This window comes from Phalangium opilio, unplaced genomic scaffold (genome assembly GCF_054372755.1).
Source record: "Phalangium opilio isolate 3A_F unplaced genomic scaffold, DU_Popi_V2 ptg000013l_1, whole genome shotgun sequence".
Classification (NCBI taxonomy): Eukaryota; Metazoa; Arthropoda; class Arachnida; order Opiliones; family Phalangiidae; genus Phalangium; species Phalangium opilio.
The window spans coordinates 14,301,490-14,322,578 of NW_028324148.1; the positions used below are offsets into that span (position 1 = coordinate 14,301,490).

A 21,089-nucleotide genomic window follows, 5' to 3' on the forward strand; every position below is an offset into this window, starting at 1 on the left:
GAGAATTATAATAGTCCCGTCTAAGGTTTCGCGGAAACTTCTATCAGGTAGGAGGGTAGTTAGACGGGGGAAAAGGTTTTGGAATGTGAATAAACATTTGAGAAAGACAGTAAAGAGAGTGAATAGACCAAGAAAGGTGAAAGTTTAGGCGGTGATTTTTTTTACGTTGTGAAAAGGATACGAGATGGAAAAGCGTAGAGCAGAGGAGACACGAAACAAGGGGAAAGATTGGGGGAAAATTCGAAGCATTTATTATAATAGTAAAAGCCCGGGGTCCTACGCTAGTGTCGCTGCTCTCTTTAAGGAAGCGAGGAATTTTGGTTATCGGGTACGAGATGTTAAAGAATTTCTCAAACAACAAAATGTTTATACTCTACACAGACCAGCTAGAATTAATTATTTGAGACCGCGAGTTATTTCATTTGGTATTGATCAAATTTGGGGTTTGGATTTAATCGATATGCAAAGCTTAAAAAGGTATAATAAAGGGGTCAGATATATTTTAGCTTGCGTGGATTATTTTTCAAAATGGGGTTCGCTAGTTCCGATTAAAAATAAGAGGGTGGAGACGGTGATTCAAGCTTTTAAACATATCCTATTAAAAAGCAATCGACACAAACCTAAATTAGTTACTAGCGATAGAGGTTCAGAATTCGGTCCTCGTTTCCAGATATATTTAAAAAGTAAGGGTATAAAATATTATACAACGTTTTCGGAAATGAAATCGTCCATATGTGAAAGGTGAGACTTTTTATTAAATGGAAGGAAGCGTCTAACTTGGGTTTTTTTATATAGATTTATACAAACTATGAAACATCGAATTTACCAGTATATGACAGCGAATAACACGTTTAACTACAATAATGTATTACCGAATTTAGTAAAGGCTTATAACGACAGTTTCCATAGAACAATCGGAATGAATCCTAATGAAGTCAACAGCGAAAACTCTGCAGAAGTTTGGTATAGAATGTTTGGTAAAATCGATTTCAGCCCCCCTTTAGATTCGGAAGATATATACGTGGGAAACATTATTAGAATTTCCAAACAAACAAACGTGTTTAATAAAAAATTCAAGCCAAGATGGAGTGATGAACTATTTAGAGTGCTTGAGGTTTTAAATACGCAACCGAGGACCTATAAGATTGAAGATCTGAATTCTCGGTTGATCGAGGGCACTTTCCTTCAACCGGAAATGCAAATTGTGGGGAAAGATTTGAATGATTGCGTTTTCCGTATTGAAAAAATTTTAAAAACGCGTAAAAAATCTGATGGTACTAAAGAACATTACGTTAAATGGTATTCGTATGACGAATCCTTCAACTCGTGGATTAGCGAAATCGATTTAATAAAGAAAAAATAATAATCATGTATAAATATCGGACACGGAACATCATTCCATCCATTGTTAAAAATGAACTCGTGCTATCTGAAGTTTCGTCACCCTAGCAACTACGCTATTTACGGACCCAGTTTATCAGGTTACGTCAATTTCGTTGTTTTTACAATTAATACGATAGTTATTAACTTTAAAACTTAATTTCAGGTAAAAGCACGTTCGTTTTTAAATTACTACGTAATCACGAGTTTTGCATAACCCCGAAAATACAGAGAATAATTTATATGTACGGTTCGTATCAAACCGAGTTTGAAAAGTTACTAAAGGAACTTCCAATTTTGGAATTTGTTAAGGGAATCCCCGATGATCTTGAAAATTTACTAGACTGTAATGTAAATAACTTGATTATTATCGATGACCTTCTAAACGAATTGAAAGACAATAAAACTGTCGGAAATTTATTCATTAAAAATGCGCACCATAAAAACGCCAGCTGCATATTATTAAGTCAAAATATGTACAAGCAAGGTTGTGTATGGATTTTATTTGTGTATATGTTATTACCATACTTTGAATATGTCTAATTTTTTAAAGGTTCCGTAATGAGAGATATCAGCCTGAACACGCATTATTTAATTTTGAAGCGAATGATGCGTGATAAGAATCAGATTGCTACGCTTTCCAGACAGGTCTTTCCCAAACAACCCAATAAATTATTGTTGGCGTATGAGGATGCGACTAGTTTATCGCCGTACGCGTATCTAATTCTGGATCTCAGGGTGGATTGCCCCGATGATTTGAGGTTAAGAGGACACGGAATTTTGGAAGATCTACCGATGATATTTTATAAATAGCTATATTTAACAATTAATTTCATCATTATGTCGAGAACATCGAGGAGATTTAGTAGTCTAAACGGTCTTCCTCTAAGAGGGGTGGACTGCGTAAACGATCCGCAACTTAAATTCATATGCCAACTATCAAGCAACTTAAAAAAAGGAAATGTTATCATAGATAATAAAACAAGGAGAAAATTAGTCAAGTACAGGAATTTGATACGTAAACTAGCTGATAAAAATATTTCGTTAAAAAGAAAGAAGTCTCTTCTGAAATTGAAACAACACGGGGGTTTTTTTCCGCTAATTTCTTCGCTTTTACCGAGCATTATCAGTGGTATTTCTACATTACTCGGACAATGAATACTCTTCAAAAATTAATTCTCGTCCCATATGATCAAATTCGATCAAATCAAGATCTAATTAACAATGAAATGACGGACCTTGACCGGGAAATGTTCACGGTAATTCGAACAAAAGGTCTTACATCGAGAGAAAAAACTCGACGGTATCAAGAATTGCTTCAAAAGTATCAGTTTTCTAAAAAACACATTGTTCCGAAAACGGTTAGCGTTAGCAATCTACCATCAACCCCACCGAATATACAATCGTCACCTATAATTATTCATTCTAACCCTTCCACCTATACACCTCCTCCAACTCCTCCTCCTCCCCTTCAAACCCCAACATTTCAAACTAACGCAGTTCAAACCCCCGCAGCTTCGACTTTTACTCCCACTAACACGAAACCAATCGTAAAAAAATCACGAAAATATAATGTCTCGGGTAAAGTGAACAGAAATACCGGTCAAGAACCGATTATAACTAGAAGCCAGACGGAGTTATTGGAAAAGAAGAAACCACCGACTATGGTTAATAAGAAAACCAGAAAAAAAGTTGTAATAACTTCGCCCCCAATTTTAATTGATTGGGATGATGAAGATTTTTAAAAATAAAATGTTGTAAAAAAAAATAGAGACTTTCCATTACTTGTTTAATATTTAATTTATTTCAATATTCAATTTATTTTATATATATATTTTTTTTAAAATTTTTATTTCCATGATATTATATGTGTATATATATATATTTTTTTTTTTTTTTTAAATTAAATTTTTTTTGGTTACACTCCGCTGCCGCTACCCCGGCTCTCGAAATAGTCTTTAAAAATGAAAGCCCGGGCCCGTTCATGTGGTAGGATGAACGTCTCTAACTTCATCACCTAGTGAAGAAATAAAGGAAACATGGAATAATGATGTAATTAAGCGAGAGAGAGAGAGAGAGAGAGAGAAAACATACCTTTACAATACTATTTTCACCCCCAATTCTTCTAACGAGCCGGTCCAGGTTCGGATGGTAAGAGACGGAGACATCTATGGACGATATCTCCGGTCGTAAGTCGAACTTGATTACAAAACCCACATGTATCGATCGCACCAAGATCTTAAATGAATAAAAACGTTGTTGTGATATTTAATTTTTAATATAAAAATGAATCAATTTGTTAAATTCTTACCTCCAAATCCCTGAACGTGAATTCAGGTAGCTCATCTCGTCCAGGTATTGGGCCTAATGTGGCCGTGTACCGTAGGATAGCTCTAACTTCTTCACCGACGGCGATTGGGGTGACAGTCATTTTCTATCTTAATGTTACTATCTCTAGAAATACTATTCGAGAATGATGGTTCTAGAAGGAAGGACCGATACTTTTATACTCGCTGGAACGAATAAATTAGTATAGTATAATACATATACAATCTGAAAGAATTCAAACTTACCTAACTAGTTTCATACGTGGTCAAATAGGATATTTAAAAATACCATAAACTCGTGTTTTCTACGATAAATCACGTAGGACTTATTTCCGTAAAATATCCGATATACATTAAAAACCGAGGAAATGACTATCCACTATTAATCCACCCGCAAAGCTTAATCCGATACCTATAATCCTTATTGATGTAATTTAACGTTTTTATCACTAGCTAATCCCACCTCGAAATAGTTTCGTATGTGGGTCAAATAGGATATTTAGTTTCTATGGTAGATCATGTAGGACTTATCTTCATAAAATATCCAATATACATTAAAAACCAAAGAAATAACTATCCATTATTAATTCACCCACAACGATTAATCCGAAAACACGTCCTCGCATGTAGTTTCGACGTTTATTAAAATGAAAAAAGTTCGTTTCGACAATATATCCGTAATATATTATATTGAACGTGAAAATAGAATAAACTATTTCTTATACAATGTCATAAGATTTAAGCATCTTATTTCCGTCATGAATTCGAAATTGGGTCCGATTTTTTAAAAAAAAAAAAAAAAAAAAAAAGTTTGAGAGTCCAGGAAATCGGAACTAAAATCACATAAGAGGAAAGGTTGAGGTTAGAAGCTTTCATTCTTCTTCAATTAGTCAACGCGTGAACAACGCTAAAAATGGCTCAAGAATCACTATTTTGGTAATTGGATGTTTTTCATTTTACCGAATATTCTGTTATATTTATATAGCTTTATATAGTGTTAATGATTTGCTTCCAATTACAGCCCGGATCTTATACAATGTTGTAAGATTTAAGCAGCTTATTTCCACCACGAATTCGAAGTTGGGTCCGATTTTTTTTTAAAAAAAAAAAAAAGGTTTGAGAGTCCAGTAAATCGAAACTAAAATCACATAAGAGGAAAGGTTGCAGTTGGAAGCTTTCAGTCTTCTACAATTATCCAACGCGCGAACAACGCTAAAAATGGCTCAAGACTCTCTAATTTGGTAATTGGATGTTTTTTCATTTTACCGAATAATCTGTTATATTTATATAGCTTTTTATAGTGTTAATGATTTGACGTCCAATTACAGCCCCGATTTTTACAACATGGACGTAGCCGATCCCGTGTTTCATGACAATAAAAGTGGCTTTGACATATTGTTTAAAGCGCCATTAGGATCAACATATAGAAAGAAAGATGGAACTTTGGTCAAATACGCTACTATTTCCAGACAAAACAACAATGGGAATATGTTCTTAAACATACGCTCTTTCCGTTATTCGTCTGAAATCGGAAGATGGTTACCAACACATGATGGCGTAGTTTTGACCGACACACACATCGTGAAACTTAATGAAGCGAAAGAAAATATCAGACTTTCTAAATCATTTAGAGGTCATAACAATTTACTTTTGACACCCGCTCAATTAATATACCCACTGTCGGACCATAATAACGATGGAGCGTGGTTAACTGTTTTAAACGCAGGTGTTGAACATAATGTCGCTATAACACGTCAGAAAAAAAAATCATGTAGTATAACCGGGATAATGATGACCCCTGACGAATGGAATTATTTAAAATATTTAATTCCAACTATACATTTCATATTTTTCCCACCTAAATTGACAGGGGACTTTGAAGCCCAACAAACGTTGGCGTATCTCCTCATAAGGGAAATAAATAAAATAGCAGAGAATTCGTGTGTTGGTTGTCAAAACTCATACGAAAACCAACTGGGCCATCAGTGTGTGACCCTAGATTGGAGTGATAGGGTTTCTTCGTTCTATGATCAGGCCGTCCAAAATTTACAGATGAGCGAAGTATTAAATTATATTAACTTTTACCAAAGAGTTTTAAGACGTGCCCCCGGAAACGCTCAAGAAACTATCGACATTATTAATAGTTTGTTAAAGTTAGAAGACTTTAAAACCGACCTCATGAATAAAAAAAATAAACAAGTTAAAATTTCTTCTCGCTTCTTCACTAGTTATGAAACTGAAATTAAGTATTAATTACCATTTTAAATTTTTAATTGTGTTTTGTAAGTTTGTTGGTTTTATAACAACGTAATTATATTTTTGATATTGCATTTGCAATTCGGGAAAAATATCGGTTTTTATTCAGGTTTTTTAATCATGATTCCCCTTGTGGAAAAATTTTGGTGTGTCTGTTTTATATCAATAAACATATTGAAATCTATATATGACGACTCTTTTTATTTATCCTGATCATAAGATGATACGACTCACATCATAATGGACGCGTTTTATATTCATTGTATATCAACCGCGTCTTTGGATGTTTTCAATGACAATTCTAGTAGTAAGTTTAAGATTTTATTACCAAAAGAAATACATTTACACGGGAACTACGAGTGTGGGTTGAAAGAGTTGATAATGCCTTTGCAATATGAAAATGTCCCGGATGACTGTACCCATTTTCACTTAGTTTCATCTGAAAAAGTTATTGAAAATTCCTCAACACACGTCATGGACTGGGAAAAATTTGGGAAAGGTAAACGGTCCGCGGGGGGGTATGAATTATACAGACTTTTAGAGGAATGGCTTCACAATCTCGGCTACAGTAATTCCGACGGACGATTCAATTTTAGACTTTTTGAAAGTAAAAGATTTACTACAGATTCGAATTCTAAAGAGATTAAAACTATAATGAAAATGTACGCTGAAATTGAAGTTTCAAATGGGGTTTTGGTTAAATTTAGTCCTGAATTGGCTAAATTATTACGGTTTAAAAGTAAAGAGGATAATGAGGGTTGGGTCGTATTTCGGGGGATAGTTAGGTCTGATGAATTACCGCATGTTGAGGACATGGAACCGGGGGTAATTATAGACTCCGAAACGTCATTAATTTGCGAAACGCAGAAAATTTCCCACATAGACGAATCTCTCGAACTCAATATCACACCCGGCTACTATGTTAGTATAGAAGAGATTTATAACTCCATGATCCAGGTAATTCCCCGTGAATTTAGAAATAAAGTAACAATATCTAAATCGTATGATGGGAAAACACGGATAGCTACTAGCGAACCCGTCTCTATAAAATTCCCCGAATCACACCCTAATTTGGCGTACATTTTAGGTTTCAGTTCAGATCAGATTAACGTGAAACTCGAAGGTCTAATTCGATCAAACCGGGTACACGATGTACGATCCGGTATTCAAAATTTCCTAATTTACTCATCTCTAGTCGAAGAAAGCCTGTACGCTTCAACAATGGCTCCAATTTTACGGACCGTCCCCATCCCGCGAAATCTCGAAAGAGAGGAGGTTTTAGTGAAAAGTTATGATTTCCCCGATTATTATCCCTTAAAATGTAATTCTTTCGAAGCTATAGAAATCAATATTAGAACTAGTTACGGTGACTTTCTAAAATTCTTAAAGGGCAAAACCATTCTCAAACTCCACATAAGAAAAAAACCTTCCTCTTGAATATAAATAGGCTTGTCTTCCCATAAACCTATTTAATTCATGAATGACTCATAGTGTGTTCGGTACATAAAAATCATAATGGATTCTAGCGACAATCCTTATATAATATACTTTTCACGATACCATAATAGTAACAACCAGACTGGGGGAGATTTGCCATATTTTAGTTCCGTACCGTATTATCAACATGGTGGTTCGTTCGGTTCGGTTTTTCGATCACTATTTTCATTTTTAAAACCCATATACAAACCTATTGGTCGAGTTTTAAAAAATGAGGCGCTACGTGCTACTTCGAATGTGTTAGGGGATTTGGCTGAGGGCGCTAATTTCAAAGAAGCCGCTGTTAAACGATTGAAAGAATCAGGGATGAATGTTATAAATAATCTTCAATCCGGGAAGGGCGTATATAAAAGAAAAAAAAAACGTCGTAGCACCACATCTAATCCTAAGAGAAAAAGAACCAGACGTCTTCCAGACTACTTGGATTAAAAAACAAAAATGGCCAATAATACCACGTTACTCATGAGCTCGCTCGATTTTTTTTCCGAACCGGCTACAAATAATTGTTTGGACGCGAGTGAATGCGTTTTAATAAAACCATTGAGTAATTCATTTACCGCCGGAGTTCCGTTAGAATTCTTCGTTCATGGTTCAGCCGATCATTATCTAAAATTAGATGATACTTTATTATCAGTAAGCTTTAAGGTAGTTAAAGCCGACGGCGATAACCTTCCTAACGATGCTAAAGTGGTTACTGTTAACAATTGTCTATCCGCTTTATTTTCTAATTTAGATGTAGCCTTGAATGAGGTCAGTTTGAGTAGTGGTCTACCGACGTATAGTTATAAAGGGTATATAACAGATCATCTCAATTTCAATAGAGAAACCAAACGAACTCAAATGTCGACTAGATTATATACACATGAAAATGAAGGTTTAGATATTGACAACCTTTTTAACTCTACCACCTCAAACGGTTTAAAAAGGAGAATGCAAACTATATCTCAGTCGAAAATTGTAACTGTCTTCGGTCCAATTTACCATGAACTGTTCAATATGAGTAAAGCCCTATTAAATGGGGTTTCGCTTCGATTAAAATTTAATCGAAACCCCGATGAGTTTGTTTTAATGACACCCTCAACCAATAACGATCAATATAAAATCGAAATTGTAGATAGTAGTCTATATGTTAAAAAATGGAAATTAAACCCCGATTTGGTTCTCGGACACATGTTAACGTTAGAACATAGACCGGCTGTCTATAACCTAAACCGCAGTGAGGTCAAATTTTTCACTCTACCTCAGGGGACTATCGAAACGTACAGAGACATGGTGTATAATGGTACCCTACCCAACAGATTAATTGTCGCAATGTGTAAGTCCACTAATTTTAATGGTAATATACACACCTCGCCTTACACATTCGAACATTTCGGTCTCACTCACTTAGAGTGTATAATAGATACTCGTCGGTATCCTTCCCCCGCATTTACCCCGAACTTCGCTGAGAAAAGATATCATAGAGAATATCTCAGCTTATTCACGGGATCTAATAATTATAATATTAATTCCGGATCGAATATAACATATGACGAATACGTTAGTGGAAATTCATTTTTCGTCATCCCTCTAACCGCCGATGAACTAGGGGGTTTGGAACATTTAGAGCCGATTAAGACAGGATCTTTACAGTTACTTTTAAAATTTAAAGCGGCTTTAACTGACAATATAACAGTCATTTTATTTTCCGAATTCGAATCAACATTGAAAATATCCAGGGACAGAGGTATTACGTATAATTAGACAACCCCTCATAACTGAGGAAAGAAAATGGATACCCTGCAGCTAGAATCTATTCTTTCCAAAATTTGCGGTAGAAAATTTTACGGGGTTTTCCCTTCCAATTTCATCGCTAAAAAAAGGAAAGGTGATTACTATATAGTTTTTAACAATCAAACGAGTGATCAGCCTGGACAACATTGGATTAGCTTGGGTGTCAAAGCTAATAAAAAAGGGGGAAAAGCGATTTTTTTCGATAGTTTTGGGTTAGGACCCGAATCGTACAATTTGAAAATACATCATCTAGCGCGTCAGTTTCAAATACAAAATAAACAAATTCAAGACTTTAGATCTTCAACATGCGGACTATACTCAATTGATTTCATTCATAAAATGCACAAAGGGTGGAGTCTGAAACGGATTATTAAATCCTATACAACATATCCTGTTTTAAACGATATTCTAGTTTGTTATTACGTTTATAAAATACTAAAAAGTTTTAAATGTTTTAAAAAAAATACCGTAAAGCGTCGTTGATTACTAGATTTTGTTATAAGAACCATCTACTCTATCGCTTCGAATTCATTCGGGAAAAATGCATTACATCGTTACATACACACGTTTTGAGGGGAGAAATGAATTCCAGTACATGGTAATCTATTGTCTTCAAATGCCATGTATGTTTACCATTTACTTCGAACATGAAACGAGTGAGAAAGGAAAAATTGCTCGAATAACGAAACAAAGACCTCCATTTGATGAGAAGATGATTCGGACGAGGGATTTTGAGTACAGAGATCAGGAAGAAATAATTGGAAAAATTATTCGCCCCGCAAGTACCATCATTCTCGAAAATATCAGAGATGGAGAAATTTTCAGTCGTTTGGGTCATGGACTTAATGCAACCATAGCTGAAACCCTCAAAATGCCCAGCCCGTCGCAACTTCTGGAGGAAAAGGCGAAATTGCACGTGGATAATTACTTACTTTGGGTGATGCGACAAATGAATGATATTAAAACCCCGGACAGCTTTTACCACGAACATTTATCTTTAGTTTTAAAGTAAAAACAAATTTGTAATTCATATTCCAAAATAAACAAATTTGATTGAAATATTTTTGTCTTTATTTAACACATTACAAGTTTTGCAGATAATTAATATTAAGTGGTACATAAAGTTTTTTTTTTTTACCACTAACACCACCACCTCCCGATCTTTACATCATAAAAAAAAAACGGGGGACGCTTTTTTATTCGATTCTCGTATGAATTTAAATTCGTTATTTTCCAGTTGAGCCGAAACCGTTCATCCCTCTGGCGGTCATTTCAAGAGACTTGAGGGAAGAAAATAAGGTTATACTCCAATATAAAGTTGTTTTGAAAACGCGTAGTTTTACCTCACATACTAACAAAACAGGGGACACAATAACTTCACAAATGAGTTGAGCAATACGATCTCCCTTCTCAACGATAAACATCTCGTTTGAATGATTAAATAAGATAACCCCAACGTTACCAGTATAATCTCGATCTATAACTCCACCTCCGATGGAAATTGAGTTTTTCAACGCTAAACCCGAACGTCCGGCTGAAAAATTTAATTAACTTTAAAAATACACCCCTTTTTAGGATGATGGTTCGGGAATTAAAACCATACCAATGCGGACGTAGCAATTTGAAGGAGCACGTATTTGAAGATCTGTTTCTATCAACATAGTTGATTGAGCAGGAATTTCATAATTTCGAGGAGAATACAAATCAAGTCCGGCTGAATTTGCAGACCCTCTAGTTGGAATAATCGCTTCTTGAGAGAGCTTAACAACTTCCAACGTATTCATTTCAACGTTTGTAGTGTAAATACAAATTTTCCCATTTTCTCGAGTAAGATGGTATTTATACATAATCACGAGATAAATTTTCTTATGTCTTGTATTCCCAGAGGGGTTTTTTCTTTTTAAATCACATCCCCTCTTCCTCTAATACTTTAAAAAATAATCTACATTTTAGTTTTTATAGACCAGGAAATCGAACTGTCCAGACACAACATATTCGACTAATTTTTTACCACTAACACCACCTCCTGATCTTTACGTCGTAAAAAAAAAATTCTTTTTAAATCACATCCCCTCTTCCTCTAATACTTTAAAAAATAATCCGCATTTTAGTTTTTATAGGTCAGGAAATCGAACTGCCCAGACACAACATATTCACACCACCCCCTGATCTTTACGTCGTAAAAAAAATTCTTTTTAAATCACATCCCCTCCCTCCTTCAATACTTAAATAACCCACATTTTGGTTTTTATAGGTCAGGAAATCAAACGTGTCCATTTTACCACTAACACCCCCCCCCGATCTTTACGTCATAAAAAAAAACGAGGACGTCATAGAAAATACATAGCATGGGTTCCATATGGGTTCCCTATGGGTTCCATATGGGTTCCCTATGGGAAATAACATGGTGGTACTCTGGAAAACCCCATAGGTTTAACATGGTGGTTCCTGAGTTAGAACCCCCCTTTTCTCACTACTTCAGTTAAATCTATTTTCTTGTCCTTAAGCGGATAGAAGTCCAAATTATACTCCCCAAAACTTCATTTTTGCTCGTAAAACGAAATTGAGATGCGAAATGGCGTGACGCGAGAAACTTCAAGTATACGTTTCAATGCAGATTTTACGAATCCAAAGAATTGTAAATAAAACGGTGTGCGTTACTGATAAAGCCAGACGCTGATCGTAGCCGCCATTGAAGTAAGAACCTTTAAGATTTTATTTTCTGATACGGTTAATTGTTTCTCACGCGTTTTGAATACATTTTATGGCAATAGCATACTGCCTTTCGATTCCCGAGAGAGCTTAATGGGAATCTCGAATATCATGGAAGAGACTTTAATATTTTGGAATTTTTTTCGAAATCTCTATCTTTCAAGTATTTTTGAAATATCATTATTACATGATTTATTTTCCATAATTCCTTCAGGCCCATTTTCCTTGAACCATAAGTTCATAACCAAGAACGACAGGAATCTTTAATTTAGTGGACTCTATTTCATTATCTTTCAATTTATTTTTTGGTCAAAACTTTCATTGTTCAAGTATACGGAATATCAAAATTTCTCTTTCCTGGCGTTTAGGACATTTTACCCATAATACCTTTCGACATTTTTCATTAAACATATTCAGTTTTTTTGCTCTTGATCTTATCTATTTAAATATTATTTAATATGTTATTGTTTAAATATTTTATTTATTGTGTTATTGTTTAAAAATATTATTTATTGCGTTATTGATCAAATATATTTTTTGTTGCGTTTTTGTTCAAATATAGTATTTATTGCGTTATTGTTCATATTATATTTATTTCGTTATTGTTTATATTATATTTATTTCGTTATTGTTCAAATATTTTATTTACTGCATTATTGTTCAAGGATATATCATTGATTGCGTTATTGTTCTAATATATTATTTATTGCGTTATTGTCCTAATATATTATTTATTGCGTTATTGTTCTAATATATTATTTATTGCGTTATTGTTCTAATATATTATTTATTGCGTTATTGTTCATATTATGTTTATTTCGTTATTGTTCATATTATGTTTATTTCGTTATTGTTCAAATATTTTATTTATTGCGTCAATGTTCAAATATATTATTTATTGCGTCAATTTTCAAATATATTATGTGTTGTACATTCAATGTAGATTTGAAATTGTACCTCCTGAAGATGGCCAATGGGGAGCGTGTAATCTAAGGGCCAATCATTGCACTGGAATTGTGGGAATGGTAGCCCGAAAGGTACAAAATATTTTTAGTTAAATCGAGAAAAGCCAATAGGCGATTCCTAAAATCCAACCAGATCTTTGTTTACGGTTTTGCTCTTTCGCAAACTGAAACGGGAAACTAAACTATAAGTGCAACCAAGTAATTTGATGCGAACGCGCAAAATGTGTCAGACTGCACTGATATTGTGACGATTTTGGTTGGGTATCATTATTTTTTTGTTAATTTCTTTTCAGGAAGCCGATATCAGTATTTCAACATTATCTATAAGCGCAGTTCGAGCGCAATTCGTTGATTTTTCATATCCGTATTACCAAGATGCAGTGACGTTCGCCACCAGAGCGCCCAGCGTTTTCAGAGTGACCAATGCCTGGTTTCTAACGGAACCATTGCAAATTCAAGTACTGTAACATTAAGTTTTTAACACGAATAGATCAAAGGTTACGATAAAATAAATTTCCATTTGTCGCAGGCGTGGATTTTAATTTTGTGCTCGTTAATTGGTATAATTTTGCTCGTCAAATTTGAAACTTTGTGGTTCAAGGAAAAAAAATTGTTCTGGGATATAGTGAAAGTAGCACTGCGTCAAGGTAAAAATATCAATGAAGAATAACACGTTATTTCACATACAAGAATATTTAAAATTCTGTTATAAAAACAGGTATTGAAAGTCCATGGAAATCCACGAGTATGGTCGTTCTCGCTACCGCCATTTCACTTTTCGGAACATTTGAATCGCTTTACTCGTCTTACTTGACTTTGTCTGCTAGTTTGGCTCCGATCACATTACCAATTGACACATTGGAACAAATGGCTCAGTTAGTCAAATCAGAAGGTTATGTCGTCAGTTCGGTGGAAGGTCAAGCTATTATGGTACGGACTAAAAATGAGGAAAAATGTTGGTGGGCCAAGTGCGGCAATAAATAAAAGTCTCCCAGAGTACCTCGCGCACGCCCCTAGCTTTGGTAGGGTAATGTGAAGCGCTGTAGGCCGGCTTTTTGGCCTAGTTGGGAATACATAATATACATTAATTTTTATAAATATCCATGGATTCATTCCACTTTTTCATTTGATTAGAAATGTGACTGTGGCTAAATTTGAATCGCATCCCTACATTTTTATGATTAAAATCGTCTTTCAAATTTAGGCTTCTGACATCGACAGCATTAAATTATTCGCTAATTCAACTAAACAACCCGGTTTCAAATTGCCCGTCTCAACAAAGGAAGCTTTGAAAATGGTCTTACAAAAACGTTACGCTTTCGTTTCGATGAAAAGAACGCTCAAGTTCGCTATTGTGAAATTTGAATTTGCACGGGAAGATTTTCACTTTGCTAGTGAGAGTTTATACGTGGATCAAATCGCCATCGTTTTTCGTAAATTGTTTCCTTGCAAACAACGCATCAATAAATGGTGTGATCTTATTTCTTTTCACTTTTGTTGCCTTTACCTGAACTAACGTCGTTTTTAGGTTGAATATTTTAGCGTGTTCTGGATTGATGCAAAAATGGGAATCCGATGATTTACGATTTTTGTCGACGAATAAAAGTAAAACGGAAATCAAAATGATTGACGAAACAAATTACATCAAACTGGACGACCTCAAATTAGTATTTTACATCTTAGCAGTGGGATGGATTTGTGCAAGCGCCTTACTTCTCCCACGGATTGTAAGGTATTTTAAATTTTCAGCAAAAAACTCAGCTAGGGGCTCAATTACTGAATATTTTGACAGGAAAATGTCAGACTACTTGGGTATAGACTCGAATGACGTTACTGATTTCTGAACATGCGCAGATAAATCTCCAAAATAAATTGAAATTGAAATTTTTGACACAAACGTTTTCTATAAAAAGTGACTTAGAAGAAGTAGAAAATCAAAAGCATCCGAACTAGTCTAACTGCTAATACAACGTAAAGAGAATAACAATGTTATTAGTCCAGCTGGGGCAACGCTTTTATTGATTTTGAACAACAAACATTGTATCGCGGTCATAGAAAATACGCGCAGCAGAATATACAGGGTGTATCAAAAAGGGCAATTATAGGACCGTAGTAATGTGGTTTCAATTTGCCATTTTGACTCGAAAATGTAACTTCAATGACATTTTGACACACAAGGGACAATCCCTAAACAGTTATAATTAGACTGTTTCACAGATGACCCCTTAAAGTTAGCTAAAAAATTGAAAAACGATTCTAATTTAATAAGGGACCATACCTAAAATACTCCAACGATCAAAACTTGTATAGGAGGTGTCCCTTTTTGGAGACAAAATCGTTCCTAGAAGTTATATTTTTGACTGGAAATTTCCCACGGAAACCTTTTTTGAAACACCCTTCCAAACACTTGTTTTTAAAACCTTTATTGATCTTAATGAGTTCAATACCATATGTTGTACTCCTTCTCAAAGTTCAATTCTGCCACGAACACGTTATAAAATGACATTATAATATCGTTCTTGTCAATAAAGCTATAATCTAAAAGAATAAGTATCCAGACGGTGTACACTATATTGATTAAAACTGTGCTACTTATATTTGCACTTTGAATAAAATATAACGAACATTTTTGAAGGATTTAATAAAGCAAGAATGTGTGAAAATCAGACTCTGACGGTTGCCGCCCGTGATGTATGTTATTTAGAATTTCTAATATGTGCAATTGTTTCTGATCACGTGCTTTAAACACATTTTATGGCAATAGCACACGTCCTTCCAATTTCGGACCAACAATGATGGGAATCCCGAATATAGTGGAAGAGACTTCAATATCTTGGAGAGTCTGGCGAAGATTCTACATTTCAAGTATTATACAAATCCAAATTGCTTTTACAAGGATTTTTTAGCATGCACCGTTTTACATATTTTCTTCAGACAATTTGTATTTTGAATGTCAGTGTTTAAATACAAATTGTTGAGTGTTACGGGAAATAGATCAGTATATATTCTATCGCGTATTCAATGTAGATTTCGCATTCTAACTTCTCAAGATGGCGAATTTGGAGTTTGTAATCTTAGGTCTAATCATTGCACTGGAATTGTGGGAATGGTAGCCCGAAAGGTACTAAAGATTTTACTTAAATCGAGATAGCCAATTGATTGAACGTTGTAGTTGACAAATAGTTATAAATTAATATAAAGTGAGGCACTGAGGTCAGCCAATCATCGATCTTCTTTAATATTACGTTATTTTTCCTCTCTTCCACATGTTGTTAATTAAAAACCAGTTCCCTCGATATAATTTTTATTAATTTTTCTCGCTTGGTTTGAATATTCGGTAATTTTTGTTCAATACTTAGGAAGCGGATATCAGTATTTCAACAGTAACTATCACGATGAATCGTGCACCGTTTGTTGATTTTTCGTATCCGTATTTCCAAGATGCGGTGACATTCGTTACCAGATCACCCAGCGTTTTCAGAGTGACCAATGTCTTTTCTCTAAGTGAACCTTTGCAAATTCAAGTAATCTCATTAAGCTTTTTTGGAAATACCTGAAATATTAAATCGTATTTATCGCAGGTTTGGATATTTATTTTGTGTTTCATGGCTGTGATAATTTTATTCGTCAAATGTGCAACATGGGCGTCCAAGGATAATAACATGTTATGGAATATATTGAAAATAATACTTCGTCAAGGTTAGAATATGTTATTCAACAAGAACAGTCCACGCAAGAGTTAATTGGACAAGAAATTTCACATTCTGTTGAAAATAGGGATTGAACGTGTGACAAATGAATGGAAATCAAGCAGTACGATTGTTTTCGCTGTCACAATTTTAATTTTTGGAACTATGGAATCATTTTACGGATCTTACTTGACTTCGGCTACGAGTTTGTCTCCCGTCACTTTACCAATTGACACCTTCGAACAAATGGCTCAATTAATCAAATCACAAGGTTACGTCATCAGTTCTGTGGAAGGCAGCGCCATCCAGTACAGCATTATGGTATAATATATCAGAGTGCATGCTGAGTGCAAACTGAATGTCAAATCCCTGCATTTCACGATCTGAAAATGGTATTTCAAATTTAGACTTCCGACAACGATTATTTCAACTTATTCGATAAATCATCTGAAGTAACCGGTTTCAAATTACCAAAATCGGAAAATGAGGGGTTAAAACTAGTTTTACGAAAACCATACGCTTTTGTTTTGTATAAATGGGTAATAGAATCCAACATCTTGCAAATGGGATACCCGCTCGAAGCCTTTCACTTTGCTACTGCGAATTTCTACGTTGATAACAACGCCATTGTTTTTCATAAATCGTTTCCTTGCAAAGATCAAATCGATAAAAGGTTTGTCGACACTATAGGCCTAAATATTTTCATTTTAGTTGGTACAACTGATAAGGAATAGTGAAAATAGTATGACTTAATCAGGCATTCGAAGCCTTGAAGTATTTTAGCTTATTGGAGATTATCGTTGATTTAGTAATGCGAAATAATTCAAAAGCTAGGTTCCAAAAGTATACCGGGTCTTTATGCTGCATCTGTTTGTGTTATCTCTATTTTTCTTTGTCAGGTTAAAAATTTTATCGTGTTCTGGATTGATACAAAAATGGCAGTCCGACGATTTACGATTTTTGTCGACGAATAAAAATAATTCGGAAATGAAAAGGAGTGACGAAATTAATTACATCAAACTGGACGATCTCAAATTAGTATTGTACGTTTTAGCAGCGGGATGGGTCTGCGCATGCGCCATTCTTATCCAAAAGATTGTTGGCTGAAAGTGCCTATTGTTATAGGGATCTAAGCTGAATGCTTTAATAGAAAACTGTAATTCGCGAATGTCGTTGATGCTTTGCGATTGCGCAAAAACAAGTCACTTCGTTTTTATGGCTCTGAGTTTGTTGTAGATCTCTTTCTTGGATAACTATAATCAAAAGTGGATGAGAGGAAAAGTATGAAAATGGCCAAAAGTCGCGAGTCATCAGAGTTTCGCCGTAGTTGGCCGTTTTAATGGCGTAGCTATACTGGGCCTGTTGACTACCTTAAAATAGGTCTTGTATTAATTCGCGGTTACGCGGCTACCGTCGTCTACTATTGTGTATGCTAGAACTTCCTCGATTTGTGTTTGTAGTCAGGACAGAGTAGCTGGTAATGTTTTAAAAGGTATTTGAAGGTATAATATGGATTTAAGTAAGGTTATCGAAGCATCAATAGAGGAGCACATAAAACTAGATACGTTTAAAACAAATCTTGGTAATTTAGCTATAGCGCGAGCAGCTTGCGTCGTGATGCGCGTGATCGAATGGGCTATGGTTAAACCAAGGAGCATAAATGTCTGAACTACTAAGCAAAACATCCAATAGCCAAAGAGAAATTCACTTTAATCTCAGGGCTCAGACGTCGCCGCATCATGCGACACTGATACGACTCGGCTGACAATGCTTTCTTCGAAAGATAAATGTTTTGTCTAGACTGCCGCTAAGCTACATCTCCTGGCCTCGCGTTGAGAATCAGAAGGAAAATGTTTGAAAGCACATTTTGCTAAAATAACGTACATGGAAAACAAGTTGGGAAACCAAAATAAACCTCTCCGAGCCGAGACGAATTTACTTTCTAAACACAGGTCCACCAGCCAATGAGAAAAACCGGAAATACATAGTTCAAATTGGCGAAATATTGCCAAGGTCTTTAGAAAAGGCTTAAGCGTTTAACAATTTCCTTTGTATTCTCAATGATTCTAATGAGGACCTAAAATGTATCACTGAAGGGTGTATTTAACATTCGGCTCACTCTGAACCGTTAACACCTCCCATAAGAGAAGGCGAAACAAGGTCATTTCTAGTTTAATCTAGGGTATTTTATTTCACTGACCCAATCGTTTCAACACTTGCGGATAGATGAAGATTTAACACCCATATTATCTTATGAATATAAAAATGCGATTACACTATATATAAATGTAGTAAAGCTGAATTAAAAAGTAAACACCAAATTTGAAATGTTAATATCTAAAGATGTTCTTGGAATATTAAGATGAAACAGAGCTTTATAGCTACACAACTTCTTAAAGAATCGTAATGCCGAAAAATATTTAAAATGTTTCCATTTAATATTCTGCAAAAAGGAAATGTTATCGTTTTGTAAGAGATCTTATCATCCTACTCGCTTTATATTATATATACGATTCGTTTCCATTATAATAATAGATAAAAACGCATTCGCGTGAACCGATGGTGGAAGCCCTGCCATTGGGAGGCTAGACGTTTCTCGTAACCCTAGCCGATCGCCGCGTATATCTTAAAACCAAACGATAACGATGGAGAAGAAGCCGGAATGGACAAAGACCTGAAGATGGTGTTGCATAGAAGCTGGTGTCAATGTGGGATTGACGAAGAACAGAAGATGGTGGTGCTTACGAGCCAGCAAGTACAGGCTAGTGTCCATGTAGGATGGACAAAGACTAGCAGATTGTGGTCCTTAGAAGCCTGTTAGTAAAGACTGATGTTGGCAGATGAATGGCTAAATTTCCGTGAACCGCGAACGCGTTCCGGAAATCGGGTATTTGTTTGCTCCGATTTGTAAACTGCGAACGCCGTCACGTGGGGTGTGACAGACAGACACACAGACACACACACCCACAAGTCCAGTGCAATACCTCTCCGTGACGTCATGTCACTCGGAGAGGTAAAAAAAAAGATATCAAAAAGTACTCGAGCTAGTGCAACGTCGTTATTGATTTTAAACGCTAATGTCTCATGGTCACGGAAATTGAACATATTTGAATATTTTTCTAGCACTTAAGTTAAACCCATTTTCTTATCCAAGCTATACTCCCCCAATAGTTCATTAATGCTCGGAACACGAAATTGAGTTCCGAAATAGCTTGACCCCAAAAAAACAACAAGTGTACGTTTCAATGCAGATTTTACGAATCCAAAGAATTGTAAATCAAACTGTGCACGGTACTGATAAAGCCTGTGCTATTTCTTATTGCTCTTCGTAATAAAAGAAGCCTGTTCAACTGTTAAAGCGAAAATGTGTGAAAATCAGACGCTGATAGTAGCCGCCATTAATGTAAGAACCTTTAAGATTTATTTTTTGACAATTCTCACGTGTTTTGAATACATTTTATGGCAATAGCATACTGCCTTTCGATTTTCGAGAGACCATGACGGGAATATCCAACATCACGGAAGAGAGTTTAATATTTTGAAATTTTTGTCGAAATCTCTATCTTTCAAGTATGTTGAATACCATAATTGCTTCATTTATTTTCCATAATTCCTTTAGGCCCATTTTCATTGAACCATAAGTTCATAAGATATGTTTCGTAAGTTTGTCACTGCTTACTGAGAACTTGTCATGATGTAACGTAGGCGAAACGTCATAGATTCTCGTAAAGCGAACAAGAACGACGGGAATCTCGACTTTAGTGGACGTGATTTCCTTATTTTTCAATTTTTGTCAAAGATTTTGAGTGTGCTAAATACCAAAATTGCTCTTTCCTGGCGTTTAGAACATTTTACCCATAATACCTTTCGACCTTTTTCATTCAACTTATTAAGTTTTACTGCCCCTGATCTCATCTGTTTAAATGTTATTTATTTCGTTATTGTTCCAATATATTATTTAATGCGTTATTGTTCAATTATACTCTGTATTGTGTATTGACTGTAGATTTGAAATTGTAACTCCTGAAGATGGCCAATGGGGAGTATGTAATCTAAGGACCAATTATTGCACTGGACTTGTGGGAATGGTAGCCCGAAAGGTACAATATATTTTTATTTAAATCGAGATAAGCCAATAGGCGATTCCTAAAATTCAACCGGATCATTTTTTTACTGCTTTGCTCTCTCGCAAACTGAAACGGAAACTAAACTATAAGTACAGCCAAGTAATTTGACGACTTGGCGAAAATTTTAACTTTTGTGTTACTTGATCCTTACCATTACTGCAATTTGCACTAAATATACGAAAACGGCAAACCACATACACGCGATAGAATCAGGGACTGTAAATTCTTGATGTTTAAAGCTTTGTTCGTATTAGGCTTGCGATCGCGTGTTCGCACTTCGTCTATTCGCATCTTCGCAACAGATCACGAAAAACATCTACGCAACTGTTCAGATACACGCAAGTATTTTGCTTTTTCTTTTCT

General features: G+C 35.2%; 6 protein-coding genes and 1 long non-coding RNA gene across 8 annotated transcripts; 5 read left to right on the forward strand and 2 right to left on the reverse strand.

Annotated features, from left to right (window-relative positions):
* The first annotated feature begins 184 nt into the window (after positions 1 to 184).
* On the forward strand, positions 185 to 1,363 carry LOC149709398 (uncharacterized). The gene is made up of 2 exons (XM_089864777.1): positions 185 to 741; positions 796 to 1,363. The coding sequence occupies exons 1-2, from the start codon at positions 185 to 187 to the stop codon at positions 1,361 to 1,363; spliced, it is 1,125 nt and encodes a 374-aa protein (XP_089720903.1).
* Positions 1,364 to 3,260: 1,897 nt separating this feature from the next.
* Positions 3,261 to 3,826, reverse strand: LOC149709399 (uncharacterized). Its single transcript, XM_089864799.1, has 3 exons — positions 3,692 to 3,826; positions 3,475 to 3,618; positions 3,261 to 3,397 (listed from the first exon to the last, which is right to left on the reverse strand). Exons 1-3 carry the CDS (start codon positions 3,809 to 3,811, stop codon positions 3,299 to 3,301), a joined length of 363 nt encoding a protein of 120 aa, XP_089720925.1. The 5' UTR covers positions 3,812 to 3,826; the 3' UTR covers positions 3,261 to 3,298.
* Positions 3,827 to 7,898: 4,072 nt separating this feature from the next.
* Positions 7,899 to 9,203, forward strand: LOC149709400 (uncharacterized). The gene has a single exon (XM_089864026.1). The coding sequence runs from the start codon at positions 7,899 to 7,901 to the stop codon at positions 9,201 to 9,203; it is 1,305 nt and encodes a 434-aa protein (XP_089720152.1).
* Positions 9,204 to 9,484: 281 nt separating this feature from the next.
* Positions 9,485 to 11,525, reverse strand: LOC149709401 (uncharacterized). 2 transcript variants are annotated; one of them, XM_089864797.1, is made up of 3 exons: positions 10,837 to 11,525; positions 10,577 to 10,767; positions 9,485 to 10,513 (listed from the first exon to the last, which is right to left on the reverse strand). In XM_089864797.1, the coding sequence occupies exons 1-3, from the start codon at positions 11,078 to 11,080 to the stop codon at positions 10,460 to 10,462; spliced, it is 489 nt and encodes a 162-aa protein (XP_089720923.1). In that variant the 5' UTR covers positions 11,081 to 11,525; the 3' UTR covers positions 9,485 to 10,459. The 2 variants fall into 2 exon arrangements, with proteins under 2 accessions (XP_089720923.1, XP_089720922.1); XM_089864796.1 differs by having other exon boundaries at positions 9,485 to 10,767.
* Positions 11,526 to 11,581: 56 nt separating this feature from the next.
* Positions 11,582 to 15,779, forward strand: LOC149709402 (glutamate receptor ionotropic, kainate 2-like). The gene is made up of 9 exons (XM_089864027.1): positions 11,582 to 11,685; positions 12,889 to 12,982; positions 13,204 to 13,368; positions 13,440 to 13,557; positions 13,629 to 13,840; positions 14,115 to 14,380; positions 14,439 to 14,642; positions 14,703 to 15,601; positions 15,675 to 15,779. The coding sequence occupies exons 1-8, from the start codon at positions 11,582 to 11,584 to the stop codon at positions 14,752 to 14,754; spliced, it is 1,215 nt and encodes a 404-aa protein (XP_089720153.1). The 3' UTR covers positions 14,755 to 15,601; positions 15,675 to 15,779.
* A 180-nt stretch (positions 15,780 to 15,959) lies between these two features.
* On the forward strand, positions 15,960 to 17,568 carry LOC149709403 (glutamate receptor ionotropic, kainate 2-like). Its single transcript, XM_089863543.1, has 5 exons — positions 15,960 to 16,031; positions 16,270 to 16,434; positions 16,492 to 16,609; positions 16,688 to 16,920; positions 17,007 to 17,568. The coding sequence occupies exons 1-5, from the start codon at positions 16,017 to 16,019 to the stop codon at positions 17,331 to 17,333; spliced, it is 858 nt and encodes a 285-aa protein (XP_089719669.1). The 5' UTR covers positions 15,960 to 16,016; the 3' UTR covers positions 17,334 to 17,568.
* Positions 17,569 to 19,457: 1,889 nt separating this feature from the next.
* LOC149709404 (uncharacterized) lies at positions 19,458 to 20,836 on the forward strand. Its single transcript, XR_016380302.1, has 3 exons — positions 19,458 to 20,002; positions 20,069 to 20,169; positions 20,606 to 20,836. It is a non-coding gene; the product is annotated as an uncharacterized LOC149709404 (long non-coding RNA).
* The last annotated feature ends 253 nt before the right edge of the window (positions 20,837 to 21,089 follow it).